A 19,730-nucleotide genomic window follows, 5' to 3' on the forward strand; every position below is an offset into this window, starting at 1 on the left:
GAAAAACTTCAAATCCAGACTCCAGCAAGAGACTGCTGAATTGGAATTCATTTGCAAATTGGATACAATTAACTTAGGCTTGAATAGAGACTGGGAGTGGCTAAGTCATTATGCAAGGTAACCTATTTTCCCTTGTTTTTTCCTACACACACACACACCCCGTTCCTCAGACGTTCTTGTTAAACCCTGGATTTGTGCTGGTTATGGCCCACCTTGATTATCATACACATTGTAAGGAGAGCGATCACTTTAGATAAGCTATTACCAACAGGAAATTGGGTTTGTTGGGGAGGGTGGGGAGAAAACCTGGATTTGTGCTGGAAATGGCCCACCTTGATTATCATACACATTGTAAGGAGAGCGATCACTTTAGATAAGCTATTACCAGCAGGAGAGTGGGGTAGGGGGAGAGAAAAACTTTTGTAGTGATAAACACCCATTTTTTCATGGTTTGTGTGTATAAAAACATCTTTTGTATTTTCCACAGTATGCATCCGATGAAGTGAGCTGTAGCTCATGAAAGCTTATGCTCAAATAAATTGGTTAGTCTCTAGGGTGCCACAAGTACTCCTTTTCTTTTTGCGAGTACAGACTAACACGGCTTTTACTCTGAAACCTGTCATTATTTAATGTAATTAGAAATGAAATGATGGCATCTCTCATGGTTCCAAAAAGTGTACTTATGTCTGATAAAATCAAATATGCCTCTTTCTGGTAATATTACATGTGAATATTTCTGGTCCTTTTTTTGAAGTAGGTAAGAGAAAACAGCAGGTAATTTTTGGCAGCTGCTCTTCGACCTCAAGCTCTCCCTTAAACAAGATATCTTAGGATTCTGTCATCTTGTCCCTCCAATCCATATGTCCCCACATGGAATATTAATCAAGAAAAATTGGGGGCTGGTGTTGTCCCCTGCTCTGACGTGTACATGTCACTGGTGTTAATAACACAAGGAACCAAAGAAGAATTTCCCTCTTGCAAAAGCAGCGTAGGCCTGGTGTTAATGGACCATGTGCTCCTGTCATTCGCAGGGGTCAGCAATGTGTTCCTACCACGGACACAAGTGTCCATGGTAATTTTTCAAAAAATTGAATCACTGAATGACATAACCCTGCCCCTCTCCCCCATGGCCATCACTAAGTATGGTAATTTTGTCAAGTGTCCATCACACAACATGGTGGTGCCGACCCCAATCGCAGGCCTTGCTACACAGGGCATGCTGGGGATTAGGCTGGGGCAGCCAGGAGCTTGCCCACAGCCCTTGGTGCTAGAGGGTTTTGGAAGGGAGGCACAATCCATATGCAGCCCCGGAGAGATTGCTGTAGTTTAGACAGTCCTTGGGGCTGCTCTAAGTTATGCAGAAGGCCGATTTCGACCCCTCAGCAGCCCCCAATTCAGAGAGTGCTCTGGTGGCTTACTTACAAACCCCTCATAAACATTTGTTTATCTTAGCAACATCTCTGAGAGATCAGAGAAATTCAGCAAATTGTCCAGGTCACATAGGAAGTCTGAAGCAGATAACATACTGCTTTTCCCCACGGGGCCCCTTGCTTATTTACTGCAGTTGCTGAACAGAGAATGGGGCAAGGCTGGCATATTGAATTGGTCTAGTCTCCAGAATATCCCAGTCTCATTCACGGCCGTTGTGTCACAAGCTGGAAAGGTATCTGCACTTAAGCTGCGATCACAGCAGTTTGTATGGTGTGTAGCACATTAGGAAGGAGACTGCTGGCAGAGGATGAGGAGCTTGTGGTTAAGGCGTTGGATGGGAGCAAAGAGATCTATGTTTTATTCCTCTCTGTGCCACATACTTGCATGTGACTCATATGCAAGTTACTTTGGGCCAAGTTCCAAAAGGAGCTCAGCTCCAATCCAGGCACCAAAATGAAGGCCAGATTTTCAAAAGCGCTCAGTGTCCAACATGGATACAGTGAGATGAGCTCTGCTGAAAAATCTGACCCTGAGATGAAGCAATTTTGAAAATCCAGTCTATAATCTTCTGATCTCAGAAGTAGAGGTGAGGATAAATTCACGGTTTGCAAGAGGCTGAGACATTACAGTACTGATCACTACCGAAAAGCCTAGAAAGCCAGGAAAAAAATCCTCATTCAGTGCAAGGTTTGGATAGTGCGTAGTAAATGAGGCGTGAGACTATGCCCTGAACAACTAGGATAAAAGGAAATGTTGAGCCACTGCCTTGTTCACTGGACACCATCCATCTTCTGCACTGAATGAGGGAGAGGTCATACAGCATAACTAGTAAGGGAGCACCACGGCGTCTCTGTCAGCATAGCTATGGCCTCCTATCATAGATACAGCTTACCTTGACAGAAGGAGTTTCTGTCATGGTCGGAATACCACCTCCCTGACAGATGTTAGCTACGTTGAGAGAAGCCCTCTTCTGTAGACACAGCTGCAGCGACACTGGAGCATCGGCACCATTCTCCCCCCACACTCCTGACAGATATAGCTATGGCGGGGAGGGATAGCTCAGTGGTTTGAGCATTGGCCTGCTAAACCCAGGGTTGTGAATTCAGTCCTTGAGGGGGCCATTTAGGGATCTGGGGCAAAAATTGGGGATTGGTCCTGCTTTGAGCAGGGGGTTGGACAAGATGACCTCCTGAGGTCCCTTCCAACCCTATGATTCTATGAATAGAACTTCAAGCACAGAGTAAGCCTCAGTGACTGAGCAGTTACAGACCCTATTGCAATTACATTACACAAGGAGGCAGAGTTGAGGTAACACAAACAACACAGTGCCTCACTTTGCAACAGAGGTGGCTTTTTGATCATTTGTCTTACGGTGTATATTTGTGCACAAACACAAACATATATTTAGGCTGCACATGAAAATTAATATTTGGTCAGTATTCATCTCAGATTTTGACAGCTCATTGTTGGATTTCTAAACAAATAATGCCTCAAAAAGCCATATCTATTCAGAATGGCATTTCCTTTGGAAAGAAAACAACATTTGATACGACATGAAGGCAATTTACAATAAGTAGCATATAGTAGTATGGAGTATAGTTGACTACTCTATGGATTCGTAAATTGGACCAGAGGTCAGTGACCTATACTAGTAATTTGATGTCACACAATGCTGAGTAGTCCTGCTCTATACATAAAATGCTAAGGCTGTTGAGTGACGGAGTTTGCAGTTAAAATGAACAATTGAGATGTTAGGCTCTAAGGCCTCTGACAGAAGTATAGCAAAATAGCTGGCACTGACTTGTCAGAAAAGGAGCCCAAAAAAGAAAAAAACAATCAATCTACACATGGCTCTAATCTAGAATGCATGGACTACTAGTGCTGGTAACAGGCAGGGGAACCCAAAACATCCTAGTACTTCACTGGTAAAAGAAGAATAACCAGCATCAGCTGGTATTAGAAGTAGCATTTGAAGCAGGAACAGCAGGCCTGCTCCACACAGTGCACTGAAATATCCTAATACTGACGTGTCCGGTATGAATTTTCAGATGAACAACTGACAAGATTAGCAGGTCGCCAAGTGAGTGTAAAACCCTCTCCCGATCAGTTCATCATCTGCCCTGGATGCAGCAGACGTCAACTTAATGCCACCCTTTCTAATCATTAGGGTTTTTTATATGTGTAGGGTAGGGAGGCTGAAACTAGAGCTGAATTTTTTTGGAAAAAAAGGTGTGTTTGTTGGTTTTGTTTTGAAATTCACCGAAAATTGTCAATATTTTTTATTTTTTGCAACGAGCATTTTTCAATTGGGGGGGAATGTTTAATAGAAAAAGTGATCAAAAGCATTATCAAAATGGTTATTAGATATTCTTCATTTAATGAAATTGGACTTTTCGATAAACAAAATGCATCAAGGTTGTCAACAAAAAATGTTTAAATCCACACACAAAAATGATAAACGCTCCAAAAAAACCTTAACTAGGGATCCATTTCCAATCCTTCAAAACAAAATAATTTCATTCCCCTCTTCCCCCCGTCTCCCCGTAACCTAGATTTCCAGGTTTTAACCATCAAAATTGAGGCCGTTAGGCTGTATGTTAACTATATGAAGTATTAACACTTTTTCAATCAGATATCTTAACAATAACGTTCTTGCAAGGATGCATAAATAGTAAGTATGACTAAACAGGAAAATGCAAGTCAGCATTTGGAAGCCATGTATATGTTACTGAGATCTCCGCTAATCAAAAGCACTACAGAAGAGCTGAGTATTATTATTATTAACTGATGACTCCAAAAATCTATTTAAAACCCTTTACAGATTTTAAGCCATTCAGGTTTTTACAGACACATATTTACATTTTCCTGCCCATTTGTAGATTATACAATTCATCGTGGCTGATCTTTGTCATGACATTTATCTTCACACAAGAAAATATGGGATACCTCAACAGTAGGTGTGGCGCTTGTGAATTATCCTTCCATTTTTGCCTTGCCTCACTCATGAAGATAAACGTCACAATGGAACTTATTCATCAGCTGTTCGACATACACGGAATACCCCCTGTGTGGGCACTGATTATGCCTTTCATTAGATGAACTAGGGTTGACTGCCTCGCTACACGGTGAAGTCAGAAATGGTTTGCACTAGGTCATTCCCAATGAATGGAGGGAGAAGGCATAGTCTTGGTCTACACATAGTGTGTCCTGTTAATACCACACTGTATAATATGTTCAATATTTTAAACTTGCATTTTATTTTAAGGGTACCTGGCGGAGATTATGAAGGTTGTAAGTGGAGCCCAGCTGAGATGGCAGCAGCCAGTTTGTTAGTATAACATCTGCTTGCTTTTGATGCATATGTGGAATAATTGACTGTAGATTTCAGAGGTGTGTGATTACATTTTTATATTCCAATGTGAGAAATATGTTTTTATAGCCCAGATTTCTGGAACAGCTTCAAATTTCTAGGAACTGATCCTACTGTCATTTCACAGACAGAACTGCCGCTGAGGTAAATGGAAACTTTAAGTGTCAACTGATGGTGGAATTGAGCCCTTTGTGAGGTATAAATGTAGAATATAACAGAGCATTTGTATGTATCATTTGAATATAGCAGATAAGGTACAAAACCCAAAACACTCGAAGTTAAGTTCAAATATGAAATAGCTCTTGACACAGATCTGACAATAAAAACACAGCTGTTGACAACATACTGAAAAGAACACAATACTTGGTGAGAAAAATCTAAAATGTTGTCTTTGTATGTGGGAAAGGGATTCAGTCATGGGACTTGGTTTCAGTCTGTGGCCACACTAAAAGGAGGGAGCAGTGCCTTCGGTTACTAAACGCAGGGGCCTGTGTTTGCATGTGTATCTCGTACAGCACTGAGAACACAGCTTCAAAGTCTGCTGGGGGCATCCATGCACTAGTGGAAATAATGGGACTGTGAAGCTTGAGTCCACATCTGTCACTAGAGGTGGAAGCATCCTCAGCAGTTATATGATGAGTAACATCTAGGAACCTCATTCACAGACCAGGACCCCACAGAGGTAGGCACTGTACGAACAGAACAAAGATGCCTTAACTGTTTGCACAGGGCAAAAATCCAATAAAGAGCGCTTCACCAGGTTTTCATGTCGTTCAGAGGGTTACACCCAGGCTTTAATTAGCTGCAATAATTGTACCGTGCAAGGTTTAATCTGCTGAAGTCTGCAATGAAGCAGAAGCTGCAGGAACTGGCACTAGTAGGGATAATTTCATCTTAAATTAAATACAGGACTGGGGTTACGATGATTGTTTCTGACTTTGATATGGAGCTGCTGGGATACGTAGACACAGAGGTGAAAGTGGGCCGGTACGGCATACTGGTAAAAACTGGCCGCCAGAACTGGCCCATACACAGCCGATGTTAAAGCACTGTTGTGGCAGCACTTGAACATTGATCCCCCTTTTGCACCCCCCCACCCCCCCGGCCACCAATGGGGCGGGCAAAAGGGGCAGCTGCCCCGGGGCCTGGCGATTTAAGAGAGCCCAGGGTTCCCGGCCGCCGCTGCTGCCATGGCAGCGGCCGGAGCCCCAGGCGACACGGGCTGGGCAGCATGGAAGGGCTGGCTGGGGGAGGCTGACCGCCCCAGCCCTGCTCCTTCTGCCCAAGGCCATGCCCCACCCCTTCTGGGGGCCCGGAGCAGGGCCCCCGTACTGATAAGTATTTTATCTTACTTTCACCCCTGCATAGACGTAAGTTCAGAGCTAATCCAACCCTGAAAGGTGTAATGTCATCCACCTCCACAACCCCAGGTTAGTTTTGCACAGCTTGGAAGAATAGTAGGTATTCTTAAATTGTGCTGAAGATGTTAGTGCACGTGGGTTAAATATTAGCATGCTCTGGAGATGGGATTTACAGTATGAAGCAGGTTAAGAGAAAAGATAGCCAATGCATCAGCAGGATTCCAAACGGCAATAAGCCATGTGCTCTCTAGACAGTATTTTGATTATCTGGAAGTATGCAAAAGTCCATCTTCAGCCCCAGGAAACTGTTTTTAAGCACTTAGAGGAGGCTAGGCTTATTTCACATACCACGTCCTGGGTAATAACATGAAAGGGCTCCATGCTTGTAAAACTAAACTAGCTGTTTATTAAGAGAACTATTTACGGAGATGATGCAACTGCAGCTAGCATCACCTAGACCAACCTCCTGGTGCCTCCTCCAAATTCTTCCTGCCTGCAACTTATGCTCGTCCCTCCAAATTCCATGCAAGTTGTTACAAGGCTAAAAGTTAATGGTGCTAGCCACTTTTCTTCCTAGAGACAATGACACATCTTGAGCAACAAATTCCAAGAGAGGGTTTGTAGAAACGTAAGTCAGACGACGTGGACGCAATCACCAATACTCAATAATAAGAAAGTGCTGAGCTAAGAGTGGTGTTATGAGGCTTACTTGAAAGAAAGGAAAATGAAATTATTTACTGCATAGGTTTGATGCTGTGCCAGTCATATAAAAGTGGCCTTTACAAGGGATGTCTCTGAGTCAAACAAACAGTGAACTGGAGCATGACAGCTGGTTCAGGAATGAAATCCTGAGCTGGGAACTTAAAACGGCAGCTGTTTCACCCTACGAGCCAGCAGAGCCATGGCTAAGTGCTAAAAAAACCCAAGCCCTCTACCATCTGTTATGAATGCTCTTTAGTCTAAGAGTATGTCTACAGTGCAAAATAAAAACAAAAGGTGTGTTCTTAAGTCAGGTTAGCTAACCTGCATTCGCTAACGTGGGTTAAAATAGCATTTAAGACATAACAATTTGGCTGTTAACCCAGGTTAGCAGCTCAAGTTAAAGCCTATAGGGCAGACGGTGGTTGAACACACATTTTCGTGCAGCATAGACATACCCTAAGTTACATGAAGCTACAGACGATCTGGATGAACATCTTATATCAGAAGGGTTGGAAGAATCCTAGGACTGGAGAGAAAGGAATGGTAAATTGGGAGGTGGGGAATAGGAGAAAAGTAGATGTAGGGTTTTGGGGACTAAGGGAAGCACTCAGACATCAGAGTGATGGGCATAATAGAGAAAAGAGAGAACTCAATCAAAGCCGTTATCTGGTTGATGAGATGAGTAATGCCACAGTTGCATACCAGCCCACTCTGGCAGGGACATCATTGCTGAAAAGATGTGTCTACTGGATACGATCTGCTACTGGGGCTCAGAAGCCAGTTACTGTCTATGCTTCAAGGCTACCCTCTACAGATGTATTGGCACCACAAAGGGAGCCCAGTTACTTAAAAGGTGGGTTGTTAAGCTCTGTCTGCCCTCATTTAGAACCTAATGCTGCCTGGTATTGCAACTGAACTCTGATTGTTTTCTCTCTAGGAGCTATTGAGAGGACTGCAGTGATATTTCGGGTTGGTTTTTTTTCTTTTTTTAATATTTTAATGCGTCAGATTCTCTTTTGTAGCTAGAAAACATATTCTGTTAGCAGTAAATCATAGGAAGTTACAGATTACTAGGGTGCTGATGACATACCCCCACAGGTGGAAAGTAACTATTTTTTCTGTCTCAAGCTTTGCAATGCACCCAAGGTAGTGCACTCTTGTGTAAACCACAACATGCTTTAGTTCTTGTGTGTGTCTATAGTTGCCTGAAATAGGTCGCTTTGAGGATAATGCAGAACAGGGTGATAAGGGAGGGGGCGGTCGCAGATCATGGGAGGAAATGTCCCAAGGGCCCAAGTGACTTAGGAGTGTAACTTCCAGTTTCAGAAGTGACTGAGGCTCCTAGGAACTTAAGTATGATTCAAAGTAAAAGTTTTCCGAAGTGCCTTAAGCCCAGATTTTTAAAGCTATTTAGGCATTGTTGAGTTCAGCATTGCAGTGCCTAGCAGATTTAGGGGCCTAAATGTTTCCCAAAGGATTTAGGCACTTGAGTCTAAATTCCATCAATGCCGAGCACAGCAATGTTTATATAGCTTCAAAACTCTGAGCCTAAGTGATTTATGCTCATAAGTCTTTTGGAAAAAAAAAGTTACCCATATTTCCAGAATGCCACTGTAGTTCAGTATGAGGATATAGCAGACAATATAACAACAATGGGGACATTTGTGAATTGCTAGGTCAAATCAGTCTTCTTTTTGTCTTTATAAAAGCATCTGCTTATTTCAAGCATGGCTGTAAAATTCAGCTAGACATTAACGAAAGAGAACTATTGGCACCCATGTCAACTGTGTTATATAACAACTCCATAGAAATGCCTAAACTCAGTTCAGAAAGGTTGAGCTACACCTTTGTGTACTGAGGGCCAAACTTCAAATCCAGTTGGGGTTACAGTCTGTGGTCTGTATTTAGCCACTAGCGGAGAGATTCCATGTCACAAAGCCACCAGAGTGTGGTATAAAGTGATCACCGTTGATAACCTCTCCTCAGGAGGTACCAACGATAAATGAGGTGGCTTTGAATGAACTCTCTAGACAAGTTTGTACAGCAGCTACCTGCATTCTTTATATGCTAAGCAGAGTTACCAGTCTGACTGTCAATCTCAGACACCAAAGTCCAGACCCTGAGCGGTCGTCAATGGTCACAGCTCTGTTGAGCTAGGTTAATCTGCACCACCTCAGGATGATATGGCCTCACAGTCACCAATTAAAAAAAAAAATGGGCTATAGTGCCAATTCTGAAGACATTTTTGCATCAAGAAATCTGCCCCAGAAGCAATAAATAATGGATAACTGACCATCATAAAGCCACTACTGTGCATATGGCTTTGAAACATAACTTTGTGAAAGTTCATCTGCTCTTTCAAATATATTTCTGCTTCACACAAGCTGGAGTTGAAAGAGAAGCGAAAGCATTAGCGAGAGTAAAGGAAATGCTTTAGGTAAAGTAAGTGGAGGGGGAGAGCTAGTGCTATATTTTGGTTGAATACTACCAAACAGTGATGAAGTGAGCTGTAGCTCACGAAAGCTCATGCTCAAATAAATTGGTTAGTCTCTAAGGTGCCACAAGTCCTCCTTTTCTTTTTACCAAACAGTTGCATTTTAGCCATAGCTCTCACTGTTTCCAGGGCATATGCCAGGCTAAAATACAACTGTTGGGTAGTATCCACCCAAACACAGAAGTCCTGATCACTACTGGGGTAAACTGGTGCAGCTCTGTTGACTTCAGGGCAGCTATGCCAATTTACACTGGCTGAAAATCTGGCCCTGCTTTTTGAAGCCTGTTTCATATCTACATTTCCAGCCATTGAACCTTTCCTTCCAGGTTAATTCCTTCTAGCCAATACTATAATTTGGACCATTCCTTCTAGTCAGTGACATCCTTTGGACTGTGAAATCACAAGATATTGGATCAGAACCAAAAGAATCTCTATGCAAAAGAATAAATGGACACAAATTTGACATCAGGAATTATAACATTCAAAAACCAGTAGGAGAACACTTCAATCTTCCTGGACACTCAATAACAGACTTAAAAGTGGCAATTCTTCAACAAAAAAACTTCAAAAATAGACTCCAAAGAAAAACTGCAGAACTGGAATTAATTTGCAAACTGGACACCCTCAAATTAGGCCTGAATAAAGACTGGGAGTGGATGGGTAACTACAAAAACTAATTTCCCCATGCAGATACTCACACCTTCTTGTCAGCTGTTCAAAAATGGGCCACTTTGTTTACATTGGCCTCATTAGCATCACAAAAGTGATTTCCACCCCTTTTTGTCAACTGATGAGAATAGCCTACTTCAACCTCAATTGAATTGGCTCGTTAGCACTGACCCCGCTACTTGGTAAGCCATCTCCCATCTTTTCATATGCTGTGTATTTATACCTCCCTACTGTATGTTCCACTCCATGCAGGGGTGAAAATAAGTCGAGTGACTTACCGCTAAACTGGGGCCTGCTCTGGAAGGGGCGGGGCCTAGGGCAGAAGGGGTGGGGCTGAGGGGGTCAGAGCCAGCCCCAGTGCACCCTGTAAGGTAAGTGACCCCCTCCTCCTCCCCCTCCCCCACCAGGGTAGCAGCAGCAGCCTGGGGCTCCAGGGGCTATTTAAAGGGCCCGAGGCTTCCCTGCTTGTACTGCTCCAGTCCTTTAATTAGCTGCCGGAGCCCTGGGGTAGCGGGGGCTCCAGGGGCTATTTAAAGGGCCTGCAGCTCCCCTGCTTCTAGCACTCCAGTCCTTTTAAATAGCCCCCGGAGCCCTGGAGTAGCAACGGCGGGGCTCCGGCAGCTATTTAAAGGGCTGGGGCAGTAGAAGCAGGGGAGCCCCGGGCCCTTTAAATAGCCGCCGGAGCCCCGCAGCTGCTACCCCAGGCCTCTAGCAGAGGGGGTCTGGGGGCAATTTAAAGGGCCTGGGGCTCCAGCCACCTGCTGGGAGCCCCAGGCCCTTTAAAATGCCCCCTGGGGAAGCCGGGCTACCCCAGTACGGTGCACTGGCTTCTTTCACCTCTGACTCCATGCATCTGATGAAGTGGGTTTTAGCCCACAAAAGCCTATGCCCAAATAAATTTGTTAGCCTCTAAGGTGCCACAAGAACTCCTCATTGTTTTTGCTGATACAGACTAAGATGGCTACCACTCTAGGCACCCAAAAGGGAACTAGATTAGACAAATCTATAAATCTTTTAACTACATAAAATTTTCAACATGCCTATCTTTCTAGGTACACATATGGCCCCTCTATAATGCTAGTATCCAAAGCATCTGTATAAATATTCAGCAAGCTCAGCTGCCACCATGACCAATCAGTTATTTATAGGTGTTTTCCTTACCAGTCAAGTTCTTCAGGCCAAGTTCCCTGAGTCCAAAATTACCATCCTTTCTGTAGTTAAGAAATATCTCCAAGGCATATCGGTCCTCGTAGAGTTTTGTCCCACGAATGATGCGTAGGTTCTCTAACGGGAGGTACTCAAACTGATTCAATGCTACCAGGACATATCCTGTGACTTCTCGGATAGACTGAAAGAGACAGAAGCAACATCCACGTTAGAAATATTTCCCTTTTAATTGATTAAATGTTTATGATTTCCACAGCGTTGGTCAACGCTACTACGCCACAACTGAGATTTCAGTTGCTCAGCTGAAAACAAATTATGTATAATAACTTGTAAAATAAATGTTTAAATATAGACACTGATGCTGGTTTGAACAGCAGAAATCAAGGGCCAGCACCTAATGTCAGTGACAAGGTGCTTTCTGAAACCTGCATTATTGTGTATGCGTTCAAGTTTGATATTTTAAGGGGTACTTTCTTGTTGAAATATGTGGTGGTACATTTCATATCTGATTAGAATCTGGTTCTGCAGCTGTGTCGTCCCATAAATCCAGGTAGCACTGTGTACGTACCAGAAATGAGAGAACACACACGTGTCAGCACAAATAGCTTTTTGTATAGGAAAAGAAGCTATTTCTGGGATTGGCAGGTTAATGGGAGTGAATTTTGGCAGAAGAGATGGTTGGGACATCTGTGCATAGGAGAGGGAAAGGGACAAGAGAATTGGTTTGGAGGAGTTAAACAAAACACCACAAGTTTGCACTTTTAACTAAGTGAGACCGATTTTTGAAATAAAATTAAACTTTTTTTTTCCTGTTTGAAGTGTTCGAAATGGACCCATTTTATCTGGCTCCACCCCCCAACTTTTTAATCAAAAACATTGTCAAAACTGTTATCAAAATGAGTTACCAAACATTTGGTTGACTGAAAACCTGGCTTGAATCAAATGAAAAATGTTAATGACCACTTTGATCACATTTGAGAACATTTTGGTTTAAAAAACATTTTTTAAAAAAGGCACAACTGCCCCAGCCCCCCCAAAGACAAAAAAAGGTAGACCAATTAAATAGGCCGTTTGACCAATAATCATCCCCAACCCTTTCTGTTCAAAACATTTCAACCAGTTCTAATTGGTCCCAGCTGGGCAAGCAGCTTTGAATGGGAGCATCTCTACACTTGCCCAGAGCTCTGCAGACTTCAGCAGGGCTTCAAGTGGCACAGGGGTTCATCTGCATGGAGTTACTTTCCGAATCCCCTACATGTTGTCTGTCAGTTACTGTTTAGCTATCGTGTCTATTTAGACTCCAATCATGCAAAGACTTCTGCATAAGCTTAACTTTAAGTGATTGAAATCAAGGGGCTACTTACATGCTTGACGCTATGTATGTGCACATTTCTTTGCAAGATCAGAGTCTTAAATTGCAAACAGTATTAGACAGTCCCTGCCTAAAACAATGCGCACACATACAATTCTGTTCAATGGGGCCAGTTCCTGAATAGAGCCTCCAGTCACTACCCTAATAAAAATGTGTGTTAATAATGATATGTATACAATCAAACATTTACCATTATAAAGAAAAGCAACATAGATTTGTGGGACTCGGACATTTTCAGTTCCCAATGTATCAAGAAGCAGTTGCCCTATTTTTATGCCCGATTGAGCACAAATGTTTTAATTAACTTTATAAAAATAATAAATATGTAATAGACAAGAGATGTAATGTTGGCTACCGGACTATCACATAAGGGTGGGTTATATGCTTTGCATATTCTGGCCTAATATTGTCTCATTAAAGTCAGATCCTTATATTGCAAGTGAAGTTATTAAAAAGGCTCTGGAGCAATTTCAAAATCTGTTCAGCATCCAAACAGATCACGGTGTCATCACAGGAATTTGATAACCCAATGAATTTCGCTATGTTGGGAGGTGTTTAAGCTTGGCAGAATTTTGATTTTTTTTTTAATTTCAATTGATATCATCAATGTTTATTTTTAAGCATTTTTCTGTTTTTACAGATTTCAATTTTCACAGCTGCATGACATCATGGGGAAGTCAATTATTTAATGACAGTAGACATTGAATTCAAAAAGTTAAAGCTTTATAAACCATTAAAACTGTCAACATCCCATGTCAAAATATACAGAGCAAAGATCCTTAAAGTGAGGAATTATTCCTGTTTATTGTTCATTCGCTAGTCCATTTGTAACAAGCCTAATTCAAAAGTCTAAATCCCTGGATTTTGACTCCAAGTTCAAAGGGAGCATTTTTCTTTACCTGCCTATGTGTAAATATTTTTGTCATCAGTTTGTGTTTGTATGGTTTGTATGGATGTTTGCCAACCTTCACCAATAGAGATCTAATCCTTCCAAGCCTATGTATAGTACAATAGCCCTATGCAGAGTTGTTTTATATCCTGGGACCCTAGCTTCATTATCATTAGAAGACTTTCAGGCATGAAAGGGGGGAGGGAGAGCTCAGTGGTCTGAGCATTAGCCTGCTAAATCTAGGGTTGTGAGTTCAATCGTTGAGGGGGCCATTTAGGGATCTGGGGCAAAAACTGGACCTGCTTTAAGCAGGGGGTTGGACTAGGTGACCTCCTGAGGTCCCTTCCAACTCTGATATTCTATGAATTTCAAGATACGTCTTGGTTTTCAATTCAATTAGGGTTTTCAATTTCAACAGGACAGTTCGGTTTACAAAATCTCAGAAGTTTATTTTGCTTCAAACAGAAATTTCCTGAAAAAACATGTCTCTCCCACCACTCATTTGCTTGCTTTTTTAAACTTAAAACAATACTAAAAATATACTTATGACTTCAGTTGCTCTGCTGATGCCCTAGGAATGTACTGAATGTTGAGATGCATTAGAGGGGCACTGTCAACTTGGAATCTAGTCAATTTAAAAAAAAAAGACAAATTAAAAGCAGTTTCAAAAAATGAAAAACTACACCTGCCAATTTTTGAAGTTTATAACCAAATTTTCCTATTTTTGAAATATGTCTTCCTTGTTGCCATGTGAAAAGCCCACACAAATAACAGATGTAAATTGACTGATGATCACTGTGATTCAGCAAGGCACTTAAGTTTTTCCAAATTTCAAAAAATTCAGAGGAGTTCCAAGGCTGGTGGAAAAATTGGGGAAGGGGAGTGCATTCACAATAACGCCTCCCTGCCCCCCCCCCCCATTTTTGGGCAAAATTCTCATGAACACTTTTGATGAAAAAAAATCACATCCAACATTCATAATGTTCACCAGCTCCATTAAAAATCATTTTTGCCCAGAAAACATTGCATCGTCTACATTTATTTTGGAGGTTCGAGGGATAGTTTCAAGCAGCTCCTTTTAGCTGGGGACTCAAGCGTGAGCAGGATCTGGTTCACAAACTGAATTGGGTTGGGAATGTATGGTGGGAGATGCCTTCCTCTCTAGTCTGACCAGTGAATACAAGATATGCCAGTAAGCTTCCTTCCCTCACTGCCAGAGGATAGGGCTGGCCCTTGAGCTATGCATTTGTGTAGGAACTCCAAGAAAACGCTAAACAAATCAGTTATGCTAAGAGTTTTCATCTCCACTGTGAATTTCCTGGTTGTTGGTTCAATATAGACATACATAATAAGATATTATGGCAAGTGTCAATAGATGGCATCGTTACACACTAGGAAACAATATGGACGATTGTGTGAACCAATATTCAGTCTTGGGAAGATGTGCAGCTGTTAGTTTTGTTATGCACAAGGCTGTGTAGCAGGTGCTATGCCACCTGCAGGAGAGTTCGCTCTCTGCCTTGGTCTGTAATTGGAGTCAGAGTGCCTCTGAAGCATGCTGAGATTCCTGAAAGAAGGGATTGTCTTGCATGCTGTTTGTAACTACCTCTGTTCCAGGACTGGTGTGTGTGTGACCAAAACAAATTTAACGTAGAACATACCTCCATCCCATTCATAATGTGTCCTTTTGGATGTCATTAGGGGAAACAGGTCACATTCAGTACCATTCCCACAGTCTGTAAGCACACAGGGTAGAGTCTACACTGCAGCAAAACACCCATGCCCTTGCAGGATCCCAGAGCCTGGGCTCAAGCCCAAGCCCGAACATCTACACTGCAATTCTGCAGCCCGAGCCCCACAAGGCTGAGTCAGCTGATACAGGCCTGCTGCAGGTGTTTTATTGCAATGTAGACATACCCACTGAGACCTGGTTACAGATCAGCTACAAGATAGCAGGGCTGAAATATCTATTTCTCAACCTTCTGCCTTTTGAGAGCATGTGAGTGCATAACTCACTTAATTGGGCTATACATTCTTTCCCAGGATTTGGCCCTTATCACACTATTTGCCTGGCCAAAAAAAAAAAAAAAAGAAAGAAAAAAAGCAATGTTAAAGTAATGCAATTTCCATTGTGCTTCATTTAGCATGGCTTTCATTTACTTCCTTGTTAAACTTAGCCTTGCATATGTGCAGATTTTTGCAATTCTGCTGATTCACTGATGCTAGCTCTTCACACCTGTACTTCTTGAGTGATGTTCAAAATGCACATTCAGACACCACCAGTTCAAAAGTCAATATGGACACTATGCTCCAAAGATAAACTGTTTAGAAGTTCTGCTTTGGTGTTCAGAGTAGGGTTGCCAACTTTCTACTCCCCCAAAACTGAACACCCTTCCCCACCCCCTGTCCTGCCCCTCCTCTGAGGCCCCACCCCTTCTCCAAGGCCCCGCCCTGGTCACTCCATACCCCCCCTCCCTCTGTCACTTGCTCTCCCCACCCTCAATCACTCGCTTATTTTCACCAGGCTGGCTCAGGGGTCTGGAGTGCGGGAGGGGTGACGGCTCCAGCTGAAGGTGCAGCCACAAATGAGGAGTTCAGGATGCGGGAGGGAGCTCCGGACTGAGGCAGTGGGTTGGCATGAGGGAAGGGGTGAGGGCTCTGGCTGGGGGTGAGGGATTTGGGGTGCAGGAGTGGGCTCCAGCCTGCAGGGTGGAGCCGAGGGGTTTGGACGGCATGGGGCTCTGGGCTGAGACAGGGGGTTGGGTGTGGGAATGGGCACGGCTCTGGAGCGGGGCCAGAAATGAGGAGTTCAGGGTGTGGGATGGGGCTCCAGGCTAGGAGCCGAGGGGTTTGAAGTATGGGAGGGGGCTCTGGGCTGAGGCAGGCAGTTGGGGTGTGGGAGGGGGGGTACGGCTCTGTGCTGGGGGTGAGGGTTCTGGGGTGGGGCCAGAAATGAGGGGTTCAGGGTGTGAGTGGGGGCTCCGGGCTGGGACAGGGGGAATGAGGATTCCAGCTGGGAGTGCGCGCTCTGGTGTGGGGCTGGGGCTGAGGGAGTTGGGGTGCAGGAGGGTGCTCTGGGCTGGAATCAAAGCATTTGGACGGCAGGAGGGGGATCAGGGCTGGGGCAGGGCAGGGAGTCGGAGTGCGGGGGTGTGTGAGGGCTCTGGCTGGGGGGTGTGGGCTTTGGGGAGAGGCTGGGGATGAGGGGTTTGGGGCAGGAGGGTGCTCCAGGCTGAGATCAAGGGGTTCAGAGGAAAGGGAGGGGATCAGGGCTGGGGCAGGGGGTTGGGGTGCAGGCGTGGGTCAGGGGTGCAAGCTCCAGGTGGCACTTACCTCCGGGGGCTCCCGGAAGCAGCAGCACGTCCCCTCTCCGGCTCCTACACAGAGGCGCAGCCAAGCGGCTCTGCGCACTGCCCTGTCCCCAGGCACTGCCCCCGCAGCTCCCATTAGCCAAGAACCACTGCCAATGGGAGCTACAGAGCTGGCGCTTGAGGGGGTGGCAGTCCGCAGAGCCCCCTTTTAGCAGTCATTGCACATGGTGCTCTTAACAGTGTGTGGGGGGGTTTTACAGTTTTAGGGAACACACAATGCTTCTGAAAGGAACCAGTTTTACAGTACTTGTTAGTGAATTCCTTTATTTACACACTCGGTGTGGTATTTTTGGGTCGCGGTTGTGCCATTTACCCCTTTTTGGCTCACCAGCGTTCTTCGGCAGTTCTGGAGAGATCACCTCTGGGTGCACCAGCAATCCTGGACCACGTCGGCTGACACCGCCAGCCAGGAGGCCAAGCGTTGCCAGTTTGGATGCAGTTCTCACCAGCCTGCTCAGAATCTGATCCAACTCTGACTGAAGTTGGTAGAAAGACTTCCATTGATTTCAGTGCAGATTCCTAGTTTTTAAGGTCAGAAGGGACCATGTCATATGAATTTTGTACCATTCAAACCAAGACTAGGCGGAGCTCGAACCTCTCACTGCTTGCACACAAAGCTGACACTTTCCAGAACTCCACCACCCTGCTGCACAAAAATCTGGGCTAGTCCAGTATAAGGACATAAGAACTGGAGCTGAATTTTGCTGGGCTATCTCCTTACTGTTCAGCTCTCTGTGTGGTCCCCATAATATAGAAAAGGAATGACTGAAGGAATTAAGGAATGACCTGAAGCAGGTGGTCTTTCTACATTCACTGCTTTCTGTTCAACATCAATCTGGTTCTCCACAGCTGCACACTGCTTCACATCCCTGTTCTCCTTTATGGGTGGGCTCCCTGGCTGAAATACATCTCCGATGGTGCACTGTAGTCATGGGACTCCCATGAAGCACCATGCCAGTTCAACCTCAGGGGTAAGCCCACTGGGGTCAAAGGGAATATGAGACACCTTGGCTATAACTGCTATGAAGCATTGCAGTAGCTGAGGCAGACACAGGTTACTATCAAAGTGACCCCAAACTAATTATTTTCCTGATTCAAAAACCTTTCCCCCCTGAAAATTTGGATTTTGCAGAAACTGTTTCCCAGCCAAAAAATAATTTTGATGGAAAATCCCTGGCTAGCTCTATTCATGGTTACTTCCCAACCATGAGGCATAATCTTCTTCATCAGTATCTGATGGGAGAGGAAACAGATTGATGTTACCCACAGTGGTGTTCATTCTGAAGTAAACACAACCTGGCAGCCCAATAACATGCATTCATGAGAAGTTGCCTCCCTATATCCGGGTGACTTTTTTTTTAAAGTATAGATTTTAATGAAAAGACCTGAAAACCCTCCTTCGTTGAGGGAGGAGGGATGATGTTCACACAACCATGACAACAGATGCTTGGGTGGTGAAAAGCAGATGGGAAGACTCTTCTGAGGAGACAAGAGTCAGAGGCGGCCGCTTCTCTGACTTGGCTTGTTAGGTTTTTGTTGTTTATTTTATTTATTTATTTTTAAAGGAGAAAGAGTGCATGTTTCTAGGAGAAAAAAGCAGCAAACCTATTAGAACATGGAAAGTTTAACTCTTTACAAGCTAGCTTTAAATGTTTGTCAAGGCAAAGGATAGGAGTCGGATATATTAACAGGAGACAAATATTCATCCCCCATTAATATTCAGTCTGTGAGACTTCAGTGTTCTCTGAACCATGAGTCCCAAATGATTGGTGTTTTCCTTACACATACAAGCCAGCAGAAGGGAAAACTTATAGTGTATAATGCACATTTACTTGTCAAGGCAGCAGTGTGTAGAGGGCAAGGCACAGCAAATATATGTAGGTCAGATCAGCAGGGAAGAGAAAAAGCTTCCACCCCCCACCCCCATCTTCTATTATTCCCTGGAAGTGTTCAGGAAAAAAGTATATTCATTTTACTCTCGCTCAGTGGATTACACCTTATACGCTCCGATTCTGCAGGTAAAGCACCTTCCTCAGGGCTCATATCAGGTACATTAATCCACATACCAATTTCCCATTGTCCTCAACCTTCTCTCTGCACACAATCTTTTTAAAAATGTAATATCACAAGCGTGTTCCTCAATGGCAATAAATCAGATGTTGAGATTAAAAGGAAATGATAAACAGAAATGTCTTAAAATTAGATTTTGTAAAACCAATCTTTTGCCAAACTAATAGACATCTGATGTCCATGATTTGTGCTTTAAATCCCAATGACGACTGGTTTTAAAGCAGTAAACGCACTCTGCATTGCTAACCACCCAGGCACGGCAGCAACAAGCATGCAAAAGTGACACTGGCTATAAACAAAAGCAAAATGAACGTTATTGATTTTCATTGGCCAAGATGAGAAGAATGCACAAAGGAAACAAACAGGCTGAAGTAGTGAAAATAAGTGAATAATAATAGTGACAATAAAGATTTCTAACACACAGTTCACATAATCACACCAGAGAACAAAACCTGCCACCTCAGAGAATCCCAATCCACCCCTGCTCCTTCCTCTTGCCCTCTGAGAGGAATAAATTATTACTACCATTGTCATGATACAGCTTAGTCCCAGCTGTACTCCTGGCTAAGTAAGCTGGCCAGCCTACAAAGTACGTTGTTTTCTTTATTAAGCCATGGAGAGCTTGCATTTACCAGGTCAGTTAGTTTTATTTAAACATTACTTGACACAAGAGCAGCCAGAGCCTGCGGTTCACTGCAGCCCTGCCGTCCAGAGCCTCACATGCCAAAATGGAGGATGATCCCTTGCTACCACCCCCTCACCAATACAAAACAATCACCACTGCTCCGCTTGTTGAGTGTGCAAAGCCAGGATCTACCCACTTCCCACCTCTCT

At 43.8% G+C, this 19,730-nt stretch overlaps 1 protein-coding gene across 1 annotated transcript in view; it reads right to left on the bottom strand.

Moving 5' to 3' along the window:
- Window positions 1-19,730, bottom strand: part of ERBB4 (erb-b2 receptor tyrosine kinase 4) — a 976,023-nt gene that overhangs the window by 406,641 nt on the left and 549,652 nt on the right. Inside the window, exon 3 of the mRNA XM_084642839.1 lies at window positions 11,189-11,375. Within this exon, the coding sequence (XP_084498965.1) occupies window positions 11,189-11,375 (187 nt within the window). The remainder of the gene's footprint in view (window positions 1-11,188; window positions 11,376-19,730) is intronic.

This window comes from Lepidochelys olivacea, assembly GCF_965140295.1.
Source record: "Lepidochelys olivacea isolate rLepOli2 genome assembly, chromosome: 11".
In the NCBI taxonomy this organism is placed as follows: domain Eukaryota; kingdom Metazoa; phylum Chordata; order Testudines; family Cheloniidae; genus Lepidochelys; species Lepidochelys olivacea.